This window comes from Labeo rohita, chromosome 4 (genome assembly GCF_022985175.1).
Source record: "Labeo rohita strain BAU-BD-2019 chromosome 4, IGBB_LRoh.1.0, whole genome shotgun sequence".
NCBI lineage: Eukaryota > Metazoa > Chordata > Actinopteri > Cypriniformes > Cyprinidae > Labeo > Labeo rohita.
Window position 1 is genome coordinate 23,584,946 of NC_066872.1, and position 17,839 is coordinate 23,602,784.

A 17,839-nucleotide genomic window follows, 5' to 3' on the forward strand; every position below is an offset into this window, starting at 1 on the left:
CGCGGCTTCAAACGATCCCAAATGCGTTTCCAAATGCGTCTTCAGCTAGAATACACAGAGTATTTAAATTGTAAAAAAGCATTTAAATTGTTTTTTTTTTTTTATGAAAATAACCGATCGTTTCGCTAGATAAGACCCTTCTTCCTCGGCTGGGATCGTTTACAACCACATTTGGGGATTGTTTGAAGCCGCATTTAAACTGCATTGGAAGTTCAAACTCTGGGCACCATATCAGTCCATTATATGGAGAAAAATCCTGAAATGTTTTTCTCAAAAAACACAATTTCTTTACGACTGAAGAAAGAAAGACATGAACATCTTGGATGACAAGGAGGTGAGTATATTATCTGTAAATTGCTATTTTGGAAGTGGACTTCTCCTTTAACCAAAGACCTTATTTCAGGCATGTAACCAAAAACCCACTGTGGCCAGCTATGCAGTTTTTGCTCAACAATTTCATTGGCCTTTTCTCAATGATGCCCAGGCTCCCAAGTGTGACCCCTAGTGTCAGAACTTCGACACACCTTTGAAGTGACTGTCTGAAGAGGAGCTTAAAGTTACACCCTGTAGACCCACTTAAATGGAGATTTGCTACAAGCTATACCACATCACATGAATAATGTGTCTTCTTTTATAGGTAAAAAGAATGTAATAATTTATCAAATCCATGAATAATGTTCTAGATGGCTTTACACTTTTAAAATAAATATTACTTGTGAATAAGAAGTCTATCCTGCAGTGCAATGGCAACATTTCCAAGGAAATCATTTCAAAACGTAATGAATATTTCATTTTCATCCATAGATCATGATCATATGTCAGTAGTGGTGGGTGTGATTGGAGCAGTGTGTGGACAGAGCACAGAGGAAGTAAATTTAGCCCAGGGTGATATTAATAGACTCAGTGTCAGCCATGCCTGGCTGGTGCACACCTGCACAGGGGCAAAATTACACACACAGACATACACACGCACACCAAACCATGCACAAGTATACACACAAACAGGCTAACACACACAGTCCTGGTGATAGGGGATTTTGTGTCCTTGATCGGGGGGTTCGGACGGGGGTGCTGGTGTCCTCATGTCCTTCATTTGGAGGTTGGTTGGGTACATCTGAAGTGCAGTGCTTTCCAAATGTAGATAATTAGCTGTATAACAAAATATGTTACAGTAGTGATGCAGTCTTTACTCACATCCTTATCTGTTCCAACTTCAAGAAAATCTAGATTTTTTTCCTTCAAAAGAATCTAGAATTGAAAAAAAAGGTTGTTTTTCGGAACATTTTTTTTTCTATGCCCTTATTTGATCAGAAGACGTAATTAAACTGTTCACATTTCACCTATTAAAAAAAATGTTTGTTTTTTTTTAACCACAGAACGGTTTACTGAACCTTTAGATATAAAAGTATAAAAAAAGGCATGTGTTTTATGTTTTGCCTCATATTAGATACTTCAAGATTTTGTGCTCTATGTAATATGACATCATTAAAATATTGAGCTTACACTCACAGACAGAAAAAAACAAACAAACAAACAAACAAACAAAAAAAAAAACATGCATTGCTTTTAGAGGTCCAAACTGAGCAAAAATATGCAATTTTGTAGAGATGTTATTTGTATGGTCCTAATAATATGTCTTAGTAAGATAATATGTAGATGCTTAGATTCATGATCAAAGCTCTGTAGTTTTTATCAGCCGGACAACACAAGATTTGTAGTAGATCGTGTATAACAAGATTTTCAGCCTCAGAAATTCACCTTAGAAAGTCATAAACAGTTGAGGTCAAAAGTTTACATACACCTAAATATTTTAACAAAATAGGAGGGATCATACAAAATTTAGCAATGACCTAAACTATTTATTTAGTAATGACCTGAATAAGATATTTCACATAAAAGACATTTACATATAGTCCACAAGAGAAAATTACCCAGTTCAAAAGTTTACGCTTGTTTCTTAATGCTGTGTTGTTACCTGAATGATCCACAGCAGTGTTTTGCTTTTGTTTTGTTTTTTTGTGTTTGTCCTGAACAGAAAAATATCCTTCAAGGTCCCACAAATTCTTTGGTTTTTCACCTTTTTTGTGTATTTGAACCCTTTCCAACTTAATGGATTTTGAGATCCATCTTTTTTACACTGAGGACAACTGAGGGACTCATATGTAACTACTCTAGTCAACATTTAAAGTGGATCAAAACCTTTCATCAAAGTTGTCCTAAAATCAAAACAATACCCGTTGGGGTCAGGTTTATAAATTAATATTTTCTCTTGAAGACTGTATGTAAGCATATTTTATGTGAAGTATCTTATGATCCTTTCATGCGTTTTGTATGATCTTTCTTGTTTTCTTCTTATTCTCATTTTGCTGATTCTGCAAGGTGTATGTAAACTTTTGACCTCAGCTGTTTGATAAAGACTTTATAGGGTTAATTCAGCAATCTATAAATGTCCATATTTAAAATAAATAACATTTTAAACATTACTAAGTCAACCTATTTTGTTACACCATCAAAACTAAATGTAAGGGTATAACAATCAGAAATATTGTTGCTCTTTAAGGTATCAATTGCAGGTCACCACTTTTTACAATGTGGCCCTAATGTCATTTTAAACAAAACAGTACAATATTTCTAACATGTTTTCTTATTTTATTAATACTAAATTATCATTTATTACAACACAACTGAACATTTTGACTGATTGAACTAATAATAAGATTTTTTTTTTTTCAACAAAAGAAACTTTTAACAAAAGTCATTCATTTATTAATCAGATTACAATGGAAGTGATGAGAAATTGTTTTGCCTGTACAGTTTGTTTTGTCTACTTATTATTTAGTGAGTCTTAGTCTGTTTGAAATAAATTATATATATATACTCCACAGAGCTGGAGATTGTAAAGCACAGGAAGCGCTGATTCACATAAACTGGTGTTGTAAAAACCAAAATGTGATTTGACGCCATCACTGGTGACGCCTGAAATGTGATTACAAGGATTTTGTGAGCTTTGGTTTATGAGTGGGAGAACTGGGAAATGTCAAGATGGGATTAACTGTAATTTAGAGGTGTGAAAATACTGTATTGTGTTGTGTAATTCTGTTCCATGTCAATACCCCGAGGGAACTGCAAATCCAACACAATCTTCCTCCTGGAAGAAAAGGTTGCTTAATGATTCTACTGGACAAAACAGATTCCGGATTTCTTTAAAACCAAAAGCTAAACTGAACTTTGATCGATTTATCAAGATTTATGCAACATTTACAGCTTGATTAAATAAGTTACTGTTATACAACTTATAAGAGACCATTGATATACACAGAGAATTAAAACAGGAGTAATTAACAATAAGATGTTTAATTATTCTTGCTTTAGCCTCCTAGTCACACAAAGCTGTTTATAGAAAGTAAGAGGCGGCCACATGCGCTATGAAATATCTATATAATGAGTTTTATGTAGGAGGTGGTGCACATGGGAAAATGTGAGATCTTTATAAGAATTACACAAAATTTTGTGCTTAAAGAACCATTAAATGTGAACTGAGAAAGAGACGAGATGGACAGAGACAATGATGCTGAAGAGCAGTACAAACTGTAAGAGTTTTCATTTTTGAGAAAGTTTAAAAAAGTATTTTCATTCAACATTTCAGTATCCCCCAAAAATGGAGTTAGTTATTTAGTAGCTATATTTGTAATATTTCACAACTACACACTTTTTCAGAATGCATGGACTACCCAGGTAACATACCTTGCAGACTCCGACATAATGTATCCCAAAATGCAGTGCATTTGTCTGAAACTTCTATTTTCAGTGTGAAGAATTAAGCAGTTTAAAGAAGTCCACTTCCAAAACAAAGATTCACATATAGTGTACTTACCCCCTTGTCATCCAAGATGTTCACGTCTTTCTTTCTTCAGTCGTAAAGAAATTATGTTTTTTGAGGAAAACATTTCTGCTTTTTTCTCCATATAATGAACTGTTATGTGCCCCGATTTTGAACTTCCAAAAGGCAGTTTAAATGCGGCAGTTCCCAAATACGGTTGTAAATGATCCCAGCCGAGGAAGAAGGGCTTGTCTAGCAAAACGATCGGTTATTTCCATTAAAAAAATACAATTTAAATACTATAATCTCGAATGCTCATCTTGCCTTTCTCTCCCTGAACTCTGTGTATTCTGACTCAAGACAGTTGAGGGTATGTCGAAAAACTCCAATCGTATTTTCTCCCTCAACTTCAAAAATCATTTCAAAATCATCCTACATCGCTGCAGACGTACCAACCCAGTCTTTGCAAAGTGAACATGCAAAGAAGATCAAACACCCTTTACAAAAATGGTAAAACAGCGATATAAGACGATTTTGAAGTTGAGGGAGAACATGAGATGGGAGTTTTTCGACATACCCTAACTGTCATAAACCAGAAAAAAAACAGTTCAGGCAGACTAAGACGAGCGTTTGGCATTAAAAAGTATATCATTTATTATATTTTTATGAAAATAACCAATTGTTACGCTAGATAAGACCCTTCTTTCTCAGCTGGGATCGTTTACAACCGCATTTGGGATCGTTTGAAGCCGCATTTAAACTGCATTTTGGAAGTTTAAAATCGGGGCACGTATCAGTCCATTATATGGAGAAAAATGCTGAAATGTTTTCCCCAAAAAACATAATTTCTTTACGACTGAAGAAAGAAAGACATGAACATCTTGGATGAAAAGGGGGTGAGTACATTATATGTGAATCTTTGTTTTGGAAGTGGACTTCTCCTTTAAACCAAAGGTAATTTAAGTGACTCAATATTAGTTTAGGCTACCAAGTTTGGTGTTTTGTTCACTGTAAATTGTGTTCACTAGATGCCATTTACTGAATTAAACATGCAATGTGATTGGTAATGTGATAAAGTGTGTATGCTGCAGTGTACAATATGCCAGACTACAAATTTTGACCTTTGCCTAGGGCAGTAACCATAGAAACAGTACGTTGCTCAAACACTATCTATTACAATAAATATCCAATGATACAGTGACAAAAGTATTGTTATTATCATGTTATTATCAGTGAATTACATGAACAAGTATTTCAATTGAAAAAGAATACTAAAAAAACATATTAGTTGTAATTAATAAAAATTAATTATTTGACCTGCCTAGAAAGTCTATAATTCACACACTACACTCATCAACAATGTCCTTATTTCTTTGATATAGATTTAGCACACTACTAAATTCAGCAGCCACTAAGTGCAACCGATGTATAAAAAGATGTTTTGCTTTTGTTCTATGCGTTACAGAAGTAGTGAAAAGACCATTATTCTTTTCCAAACATTAAAAGTTCATTTACTTTCATGCCAGTGACAGTTTTAAAGCCAATTAAATCTGTATAGGCGATACTGGAAAGCTGCCCGCTCTGTACGAGCAACTGTATGGCAGTCCATGCAAGTGTTAAGTACGAAGTAAGATGAAACTAATTGGCTGGTCTGTCATGAAATATAGAAATAGACTTAAAGGCCACTGTGTTACCCGGGTGTCATATGAAATAATGTGATTATGGGTGGCTCACACTTTACACTGTAACTGCAAGCTGTAAATATCTGTCTCCGAGTCTTTTAGATATTAACGTGTATGTATGTGTTGGTGCTAATCAAACATCACCATACTTGGACTTTTAGCAGAAGCCATGTACATGTAGGTTGATTATATTCATGTAAGTCATGGTGACCCTCTGTATCTTCTCCAGGACCACGCACGCCTCAGCAGCCTGATATAATTGGAGCTTACCAGGCAGCCAATGTGCTTCTTCTGCAATTAGAGTGTCACACCAATATGGAAAACAGTTATTATTCCTAATGGCTTTCTAGTTTGAGAAAGAGAAAAGAATATGGGAACATAAACTCTGCTCCAAATTCAAATGAGCTGCCTTGTTTCCTTAACACATATATGTGGAACTGCAAGTGACTGATTTCAAAACTCTCTACAAGAGCATGAACTTTGCATGTTACACAAATGGCAACTCCTCAAGTTTAGCAGATGCACAGAAGATGATTTAGAATTGATTCCAGTTTAAAGTAAGCATATAATGTATAAGCTAACATTCCAAAGACAGTATGTACGTCCCAATTTAGATGCGTTCACATTTGTCTTTTTTATTAGAAATCCACATGATTGAGAATTTAATACAAGGGCAAAAGATTTTCCCTCGCATGAGTAGACATGACCTGGATGATGGACTTAACTGACCTAAAAAATAAAGTGTGGAATTTTGATACTTTATGCAGTCAACAGTCACAGCGCTTCTTATGTAGCAGAAGTGGAGTGGCTATCAGGCTGATTTAACCTTGTAAAAAACAAAATAGTTCATAAAGTCACTACTCCTTTGCTGTTGGGAAATGTCAACGCCTGTTGATGCTTTATTTTTTGGTTAATTTAGCCACTGTACTAAATAAATACCTGGGGGGTTGTGTTGTTTTCTTTTAAAAGGGATGAAAATAATCACATCCAGCAGTTTTTGAGGCTTTTCCATAGGAGTAAGTACTTTCCTGCCATGCAATATGAAATACCTCTAGTTTTGTTTTCTTCAAGCTGCGCTGCATTTTCCAGGCTGCTCTCTTTAGGGCACGAGTGTGGTTGTTATACCATGGTGTCGGACTGTTTTTCCAAATGTACTGAATATGCTGAGGCATTGAGATAAGTCTGGGAGATTATTTTCATCAACATCAATGCCATGTGACAGCATTAACCCTAACCTTAACCTTAAAGTATGATTTTGACAATGAGTAGGTCCTGACACATGTTGTCTAACCCCAATAGAGTTTAGAATGGTATACACACATATACAATTTGACTCTTACTTGTTTTAGCCAAATTGATTGTTTTTTCTTAAATTATGTTTATGGCTTGGTTTAAATGTTGTACAGTTTTTTTATATGATACCATTCATGTCAGATTGTTTGAGTTCAGCAAGCAGTTTTTGATGTTCCAATATTTTTACAGAAGCTGTACCTGACTAAAAAAAAGTTATAATAATAAGCACATGCATACTGTGCAAAACTGTAATTATTTAATTATATTACAAACTATTGTAAAATTAAACTACTGTTTATATATATATATATATATATATATATATATATATATATATGCTGTAACTTAATTTCTGGTATCTAAATAGTACATAATCAACTTTTTTTCTTGACACTTCTGCCATCTTGGATAAAGTGTGTTTTTTTATTATTATTATTATATATGTTTTAAGCTTGTCACAAAAAAAATAAAAATAAAAATAAATAATGTATTCTACTGTTGATTACTTGAACTTCCATTTTAGGTTACAACCTCTAATGTACTTTCTATATATGTCACTATTTCTTTTGCTTAGGGTTATAATTAGGGTTATGGGTTTGTTCAAATATGTAAGGTGAAGTATTAAAATTCACCATGTAACCTTTTCCGCAATATACTGGTGCTACTGACATGAATATGACTTTATACATTCATTTTGCAATCAGAACTCCTTAGCAACTGCATAAAATTAACCTGGCAACCGCCCACAACACCCTAGCACCGTGAGCAAATGCCATTCTAGACTCATAACACAATGTGTATATATTAAGAATGTTTATTCCAAAATTAGTACTTGATACAGAAATAATAATTTCATCATATGGATTTACTAGACAATCAGAACTTCAATCATGCTTTCTTTGATTAATCACTGATTCCAAAAATTACAATATAATTTCTTCATACATGAGTTGTGCAAAGAAAATATACACTAGAAAGCAATTGTACACTGACACAAAATATATAACAATTCATATCTGAAGGCATCGCACAATTCCAAGAATTCAGTGAGAGATTAAGGCCATTTGTACAGTTATTTTCCTGTTAGATTTTTTTTTTTTTTTTTTTTACTCAAAACACTAACAATAACAAAAGAACTGATGAATCTCTTGTAAAACTGTACATGCAAACATAGTGCACGTAATATTTAGATATGAATAGCATACAATATAGTATTTGGATATTTTCAGTAAACAAATTTCATGTGAGTCGAGTCACAAATTTAAAAACACTTCGATGATGCTTGCCGAGCTGACATCCACTCGCTAACACACACTCACGCGCACACGCTCGCACACACACAGGTGCATACTCACAGGTGAATGAGCTTGCCAAAGTGGCAGTTGCCGTGGCACCAGCAATGCAGAGAAAAACAGAGCTGAAGGAAAGTAAAGGAACGTTGAGAGCCAACATTCCTAAAAGAGATAATATCGTCAACAGACCCCCTCACGGTCAAGTGCTGCTTTTTCACACATGCATCATTTTTCAACTATCATTCTGTGCAGTTCATGCTTACCAAGCTCAAGATGAGAAAAAAGTAGTATGACTTTATGTTTGAATTTATTACTGAATTTATGTTTGTCATGACCTTAAAACCTTTTGATTTAACTTTTATGCTTAAATGCTGGAAAGTACATTTGTGACCCTGGACCACAAAACCAGTCATAAAGGTCATTTTTTTGAAACTGAGATTTATGCATAATCTAAAAGTTGAATAAATAAGCTTTCCATTCGTGTATGGTTTGTTAGGATCACAACTATTTGAAAATCTGGAATCTGAGGGTGCAAAAAATTTAAATATTGAGAAAATAGCCTTTAAAGTTGTCCAAATGAAGTTCTTAGGACTATATTTACAGTAGGAAATTTACAAAATATTTTCATGGAACATAATTTCTGTTCACATCCTAATGATTTTTGGCATAAAAGAAAAATCGATAATTTTGACCCATGCAATGTATTTTTGGCTTTCGCTACAAATATACCCATGCTACTTAAGACGTTTTGTAGTCCAGGGTCACATTTGTAGACAAATATAAATTGAACAACAATTTACAAATAATTTAATCACCCCCTTGTCATCCAAGTCGTAAAGAAATTACGTTTTTTGAGGAAAACATTTCAGGATTTTTCTCCATATAATGGACTTCAATTGTGCCCATGATTTTGAACTTCCAAAATGCAGTTTTAATGCAAAGGGCTCTAAACAATCCCAGCCGAGGAAGAAGGGTCTTATCTAGTGAAACAATCTTTTTTTTTTTTCGAAAAACAAAAAAACTGATTTGTGATTCTGTAGTACGTAGCGTCGTGGACGTGCATCCCATAGCTAGTGCTACACGAGCTTTGTGCTTAAAAGGTATATAAAAAAATATTTTTGGAAAAAATGACCGATTGTTTCGCTAGATAAGACTTCTTCCTCAGCTGGGATCATGTAGAGCCATTTAAAGCTGTATTTAAACTGCATTTTGGAAGTTCAAAATCGGGGGCACAATTGAAGTCCATTATATGGAGAAAAATCCTGAAACGCTTTCCTCAAAAACCACAATTTCTTTACGACTGAAGACAGAAAGACATGAATATCTTGGATGACAAGGGGGTGAGTAAACTATTTGTAAATTGTTGTCCTAGAAGTGGACTTCTCCTTTAAAATAATCATATTTGTCTTTTTCTTTGTTAAAATGATGCTTCCTTTGATATTTAGTAATGGCATTTATACATTGGTTCAGTAGATTTGGCACAAGTGTCTGCTTTTTGGGACGACTTTATCTTCATCTTGTGAATATTGTATGTGAGACAAAGCAGCACAACTGGAATGACAATCCTGAATTCCAGAATAGCAGTTAAACAGGGAAAGTTCCCTTTTTAACATGAGGCTGTTACCCAAAATAGTTCACTAGACTAATGTGTGTAGAAAATGAGTTGCTACATACTAGAAGATTCACATTTGCTATGTGTGAATGTTTTGGAACAAAAACATGTTTAAGTATTCTGTGATGGAAAATGAAGAAATTAACTAAATGAAGTGAAGCATAAATCAGGAGGTAATATGATTCACTTCATTCATTTGCTAAAAACAAACAACAGTCATGTTTGAACTAGTGTTCCAGTTGTTTGAACTATCCAGTCTTGTGACTATTTGGGTAAGGAGTGAAAAGATGAATTATTAAATAAAGAATTATTTTCCTGATACTAGCAGCACATTTCACATAGTAACGGGATCAAAAACATTTCTAGAAAAAAAAAAATAGGCATATAAGTCTGCATCTTATCAGGTTTCAACACTTAAATATTCACAATGAAATCCAAAAAGAAGGATTTCGTAATTAGCTTTGTACTTTTTTGACACTATCTTTGGGCAACTCTATCAGGTAATAATTAAATATGGTAGATGATTCTACATGTCAATGGAAAAAACGTGACCTAAAAATGAAAACAGAAAATGACAAAACATCCATACAATGTTTTAAGACAAAATAATGGCATCTGCGTTTTTGACCACTGGGCTCTTATTTGAGAGCAGCTGCTCAGATTTAAATGTAATGAAGCACGTTGAGTACTGACGTTCTTTATACATATTGATGAGGTGCCCATCTATCATGCTTGTGCCAGGGCAAAAAAAAAGAAAGTAGAGAAAGTGAGTGAGAGAAAAGAGAGAACGAGAAAAGGCCAAATAACATGAACGCTGCACAACATGCATTGCATGCCTGAGCACACCATTTCCATGCAAGAAATGTGGTTTTCCGCAACAACACCGGCCCCTGCCACCTGACGGGCATGGCAAAGAGAACACGCTGCGAGGATTTGCACGGCAAAGTTCATGTTAAAGATACACGCTTATAAAAGTTAGATCCAACAGTAAGAAAATCATTAACATGTAAACATTGAGTGAGAGCTCAGAGAAGAAAGAAGAGGAAGAGATAAGAAATGACGGAAGAAGTCTACTTCAAAAGTTATTTACAACAGTCAATTTGCGACTGGTGATTTGTTAGCCTTTTCCTGGTCTGAGGAAGAGGAAGCTGCTCTCCTGTTCTTAGACAGGGCGTAACATGGTCAGCTCATTTTTTTAGCCTTTCCTTATCTTCACATAACTTCACCCTTCTTTTCGTGGTAAGCCAGAAACGGGAAGTTCATTCTACAATGTGGCCCTCAGAATCAAGCTAGCCAGGCATTGAGAGACAGAGAGAGAAACTGAGAGACATCCTGACAGAGAATGCCTGTAATGGAAGTAAACCTGTTCTCAGAACCCTGTCTAACCATGTTGTCCATCTACAGCCCCCATAGTGCAAAGAGAAAGGGACAGAAAGAGCTGAGAGCTGAGGAAAACTTCATCTCACTGAGTGATTGAGAAAGCGATACTGAGATACTGCAAGGCTTGCTCCTGGGACCATTTTAGATCTGAGTTTGCAACGGGTGTCCTGGGGGTGTGTACGGAGGGGGAGCGGGAGACGGCTTGATTCCTCTGGTCCTCATATAGGATAGGAACTGGTCTGGGATTTCGGCAAGAACGTCTTTGGCCAGGCGGGCCATGCTGAGGATGTGATTCCCAGTGCGGTCAATGTAGTCTCTGAATGGAACAAACTGCAAAAGAAAAAAGTACATCTAAAATCAAACAAAATCTCATATTTATTTTCATAGTTATTTTGTTTTATGTGCAGCATTTATTTATTTATTTAAATTAAATTAGAAATATGGCTATTAATCTTTTGTGAAGGTGAGTAAATTGTAACAAAGTTATTACATAAGTATGAGTGATTGCTGTTAAGAATGTTAAAATATAACGTGTCTACATTCATATTGTTGAAATATGAATGTAGACACGTTATATTTTAACATTCTTAACAATATAACAGGGGGTAAGTTTGCAGTAACATAAAGTCACATATTGTAACATTAACATAACATAACATAAGAAGCTCATTTTCTGCATGTAATATACGGCCTATATAAATATATCAGCATGCTAACATTTTGTAATTCAACACACACATTAGCAGTAAATAAACTACGACGGTAGCGCCACCTGAAAAATATATATATCTAAGATTATGAGAATAAAGTCTGAATATTACGAGAATAAAGTCAAAATTCTATGAGAATAAAGTCGCAATATTTCAAGAATAAAGTCGAAATTGCGAGAATAAAGTCAAAATATTACAAGAATAAAATCTAAATTATGAGAATAAAGTCTAAATATTACAAGAATAAAGTCGAAATACTATAAGAATAAAGTCAAAATGTTAAGAGAAAAAAAGTTGAAATACTACGAGTATAAGGTCGCAATAAATTTGACTTTATTCTCGTAGTATTTCGACTTTTTTTTGGTAATTTCGACATTATTCTCCTAATATTTCAACTTTATTCTCAAAATATTTTGACTTTATTCTCGTAATTTCAACTTTATTCTCAAAATATTTTGACTACTCTCATAGCATTTTGACTTTATTATCATAATATTTCAACTTTATTCTCAAAACATTTAGACTTTATTCTCATAATTTCAACTTTATTCTTGAAATATGTCGATTTTATTCTCGTAATATTTCGACTTTATTCTTGTAATATTTTGTCTTAATTCTCATAATTTCAACTTTATTCTCGAAATATTTCAACTTTATTCTCTTAATATTTTGTCTTTATTCTTGTGATTTCAACTTTATTGTCAAAATTTTTTGACTTTATTCTCATAGTATTTTGTACTTTATTCTCAAAATATTTCGACTTCATTCTCATAATTTCGACTTTATTCTCAAAATATTATGACTTTAATCTCGTAATCGTAGATTTTTTTTTAAAAAACGTGCCACTAAAACGCAGTCATAATAAACAAACAATTATGATACAATGGTAAAAAGTACGTTACCCCATTTTGATTTTGTAGAAAGAGACAAAATTTAATGAATGTTACAAAATACAGTTTATCTTTCACGTAAAGTTGATTTTATGGTACAAACACACTCTTTATGTTGACTTTCATCAGGTGAAAATAATCTGAAGCGGGTCTTACATTCATCTGCATTTCTGTGAGAATTTGCTAAGATGAAAAGAGCAATTAGCCCAAAATGAGGGCACAGCCATCAAATGCTCAGCATGCCAATCATCTCAAACGCCTTTGAGACTGAGAGCCAAATTATCCTAAGAGACACGGCTGCTTCTGAGAGCACTACACAGGCGTTTAGTTATGAAAAAACTGGGCTTTTAAGTACACGTTGGCCACTGGGAAGCCAGATCCACAGGAATCTGTGTGTATGTGAAGGCATAGCTAATTGGACAAGCCTCCCTAGCCACCTATGATAGCCGATCATGCACACTGCCTGTTAACATGCTTCCTAACAAGCGTGGGGCGACCCAGGGACATAATGATGACTACAGCGCCGAGAACTATAAGAAGAGAGGGAGGAGCACAGAAAGCATTAAGAAATGGCATTTTGAAAGACTAAGAGAGGCTCTGTTCTTAGCTGCAATAAGAAGCAGAGTTAGGTCAGAACTCAGAATGCTAATTTATGTACATTTCATGTGTTATTATACCTGTACGATGTCTCTCTCAGCGTATCTGCCCCTCGATGAAATTCTGACTTCATCACCATCCAACTCGATCATGGCTGAGGATACACACAACAGACAAGAAACGTGCATGACCAGAGATACGGAAACATGAGTAAGCTGTGCATTTGAGTGCTTGCAACTGTGTGTGTTTTGAGTATTTTAGTCTCATTTCATTATCCTAAACCCATCTGCATCACTGTCAGTGCAGCGAGGAAACGGCTGTCACATTACATGCTCATTTACCCTGCAGCAGTACACAATCCCTTTATCCGCTCAAGCTCAAGACCTGAGCATCATTATAAAGCAAATGTAGGGTGTAAATTGGATGTGTTATAGAGATAAACTGACAAATGTAAAATGGGTTTATATGAAATCTATAAGAGCAGTATGAATGAATGAATGAATGCCTCTTCTTACCATCAAACTCAGCTGGTCCAACTCCAACGATAATAATTGACATGGGAAGAGATGCAGCCTGGAATGAGGAAAAAAGAAAGAAAGAAAGAAAGAAAGAGAAAGAAAGGTAGATAAAATTAATGATTAAAACCTGTTTTTACTCCCCCAAAGTCTATGAGTTTATAAGTCCTTGAGTGTATAAAAATAAAAAGCTTAATTACTTATTAACTACCTGTCATCATATTGACATACACTGAAAAGAAGTGAAACGACCATGTCATTTATTTAAAGTGCATTTTTATGTTGGTCTAACTGAGAGAGAGAAAAAAGAAAAGGTTTTCTGCTTGAACCAGTTTTGTTCAGTTCATCTAAAAGCAAATAACATTCCCTCTAGGAAAGAAAAAAATACATAAATAAATTAAAAAGAATTAATTTTCAATTATTATAGCTAACTTAGCTTTTATTTATGGTGCAATAACATACTACATTAGTAACATTTGTAAAATATTTACTTATATTTACTTAAATACTTTCAAATTTTAATGAGTAATGTAAATAATGTATTAAATAGTAATATATATTCAAATATTCACTTTAATGCTGTCAAATGGTTAATCACGATTAATCGCATCCAAAATAAAAGTTTTTGTTTACATATGTGTTGATACTGTGTATATTTATTATGTATATATAAATACACACACACATACAGTATATTTTTTGAAAATATATATGTGTATGTTATATTCATATAACTGATTTTATATATAAATATTTTTGATATATAAACATAACGTTTTTCTTAAATATATACATGCATGTGTGTGTATTTATATATACATAATAAATATACACAATATAACCTCATATATTGTGTAAACAAAAACTTTCATTATTGGATGCGATTAATCACGATTAATCATTTGACAGCACTAATTCATTTATATTTATGAAATATTTAAAATCGCACAAACAAGTGCATTTGTTCTTCATTCTTACCACACAGTTAATAAAAATAAATCCAGGTTTAAGGGTTTACAAACTGGTCCCTTAAAGGGATAGTGTAGGAAGGTAGTAAGGATATTGTTAAAATAGTCAAATTAAAATAATGACTTGACGAACAAAGGTCTTTCAGGTTTGGAACGACATGAACGTGAGTAATTAATGACAGATTATTTATTTTTGGGTGAACTATATCTTTAAAGTCCTATGATTTCCAAAAACCATTTGATTATTCACCACTGAATTAATCTATTTTACAGATGGTTATACAGCTAAAATCTGCATGAGCATTCAGTGTAGTTTAGTAGACCAGACACCTACATTAACAATGGATTCCTTTGTCTGGGCCATATCTGATATCACTCCATCCGTGATGATGAGGAGGATGAAGTACTGCGATCCGTCCTTTACTGAGGCAGCGTATCTGCACAAGAGAGCACATTGTTACATTCATTAAACATCTCATTACTTGAGGATAAACAGCCGAAGCCTCTGGGTTGTGATACAATTTCACTGTATTACTACACTGCAGTCTGGATTCCTAATTATTTTCATCAGCTTATGAGGTAAATAAAATACCCGGAGGCATTAATAACTTTGGAGACACAAGCAAATATATTTCGCACTGTTAATTCATTGGTGGTTGTTACAAACCGTTCCTACAATACAAATGAAAGCAATTAAAAGTGTAACTATTAAATGCGCAATAATATAAACATTCAGCAATATGTGGACGTATGGATTTTTACATGATCTCTCTTTGTAGGCATTGTGTAGTTCTTTTCAACTTTAGAAACGTGCAGTTTCTCTAACGAATGGTCGACACTGGAATTGGTGGAATTAATCAACACAATCTCATGCACTGCAATTTTTTTTTTTTTTTGGAATAAAACGGAGCAATTATTGGAGAAATAACTAAGTGGTTTACTAGAACAGTTTCAAAGTAAATCCTACACCACTATTTTGTTTCAGCGATATTTTCGTTCGCCAAAAAGTAAAATCCTTACATTTTCTCATGAGAAAGTTATAATTGTAAATTTGTATATAAATGAAATCCAGGTGGGCTCTAAATACAGAAAGTTATTAATAAGATAACAGATTGTTTTGTACACTGTAAAAAATAAAAAACACAATTTGTTTGAGTCAGCTTAAAATAATTTGTTACCCTGCTGCCTTAAAATTTTAAGTTCAGTCAACTCAAATAAGTTTAGTCAACTTGAAATGTTAAGTTGTACTAAGTAACAACCTAGATATTTGTGTTTGCTAAACTTAACAGAGGGTAGTTGATTCAACTCAAATATCTAAGTTGTCACTTAGTATAATTTAACATTTCAAGTTGAATAAACTTTTGAATTTTGAATTTTTTTTTAGTTGACTGAACTTAAAATTTTAAGGCAGCCAGGTTCCAAATTATTTTAAGTTGACTCAACAAATTGTTTTTTACAGTGTAGAAGTAAAGTGATTTTTCTGTATCATTTGCTTATTTACTGCTCTTATTTCTGTCTTTATAAATCACAAAGATCAGAATGTCAAACTGAAAAAAATGTGTCATTCATACATTCTTTCATTCAATGAATGAATGAATGAATGCATAAGTACATAAGTAAATAAATAAACACTAATTTAGCTTTTTTCATGGTTTACATAAAATATAACTTTGGCAGTCATACACATTACCTTTACGTATTTAATAAAAATACACAGTATGTTCCTTTTGGTCTTATTTTTAGATCTGGATGCTTCATGGATTTATCAGTCTCTCTTTCTCCCACACACTGTACTGAAGGGTGTAGTTGTTCAGAGCACTTCTACTTGACACTCTTTACTAGCCTCCTTCAACTCTGTGATTTGTGCTTCAAGCTGATCTGTGGTGAAATACCCACTACAGACCTCTGTGTGAGGAGAAAGGATGAAATGGTCACGGCATATGTTTACCAGCCTCTGCTTTCTCGCATCGGCTTCGGTGAATTAAAGCTTTGAAAACGTAATGTTCCATTGAGGATTTAGAAGATTCTGCAGACAGTAATGCTCAAAACATTTCTTCACTTGTCACTGACAATGTGTGAATTTCCACACATTTTCCAAAAAATCCACTGGCATTTTGTGAACTGGGAAACTATGGCACATTGAAAACACATAAAAGGAAACTACCGAGCTGAATTATCTTGTATCAAATGTACATCAAAAAGCTCAATACAAGTAGTCCACAAGTGGAAATACAACACTGCAGTTAACGGTGTAACATTAACAATTAATATGTATTCTCCCTCATTGAGTTTTAACAGACCACCCAGAGCGTGCAGTGGTTTTGGTGGGGGTAATTGAGAATGAACGGGGGAAAGTCATGTAATATGATTGGATATGACTGGTTATGATCGGCTATGATTGGTTCAAATGATAAATCCCGCTTCTTGTGTAGGTAAATAAACAACTCACACACTTAGATATAACCACTTTGTCAAGTCAAAACCAAACTTCAAATGGGCTGACCTAAAGGTACATGGCGGAATTAAAGGTACATCTGTGACCCGTGTTTTCTAATGACTGATAATCTGAAAATACAGTTGCGGTCAAAAGTTTACATACACCTTGCAGAATCTGCAAAATGTTAATTATTTGATCAAAATAAGAGGGATCATATAAAATGCATGTTATTTTTTATTTAGTACTGACCTGAATATATTTCAGATAGAAAACGTTTACTAGCTGAATAAAAATAAAAGATAAAAATACTAGTTGAATTTATAAAAATGACATATGCTTGATTGTTAATACTGTGTTGTTACCTGAATGATCCACAGCTGTGTATTTTTTTTTTTTGTTCGGTGATAGTTGTTCACAAATCCCTTGTTTGTCAGTTAAACTGCCTGCTGTTCTTCAGAAAAATCCTTCAGGTCCCACAAATTATTTGGTTTTTCAGCTTTTTTGTCTATTTGAACCCTTTCCAACAATGACTGCGTGATTTTGAGATCCATCTTTTCACACTGAGGACAACTCAGGGACTCGTATGCAACTATTACAGAAGGTTCAAACACTCAGTGATGCTCAAAAAGGAAAAAAGATGCAT

General features: G+C 33.9%; 1 protein-coding gene across 1 annotated transcript in view; it reads right to left on the reverse strand.

The window, feature by feature from the left end:
* Positions 1–10,969: 10,969 nt before the first annotated feature.
* Positions 10,970–17,839, reverse strand: part of LOC127163786 (copine-8) — a 120,738-nt gene continuing 113,868 nt past the window's right edge. The window contains exons 17-20 of the mRNA XM_051107171.1: positions 15,094–15,196; positions 13,792–13,849; positions 13,357–13,430; positions 10,970–11,409 (exon numbers count right to left, since the gene is read on the reverse strand). Coding sequence (XP_050963128.1) covers positions 11,221–11,409; positions 13,357–13,430; positions 13,792–13,849; positions 15,094–15,196 — 424 coding nt within the window. The 3' untranslated portion in view covers positions 10,970–11,220. The remainder of the gene's footprint in view (positions 11,410–13,356; positions 13,431–13,791; positions 13,850–15,093; positions 15,197–17,839) is intronic.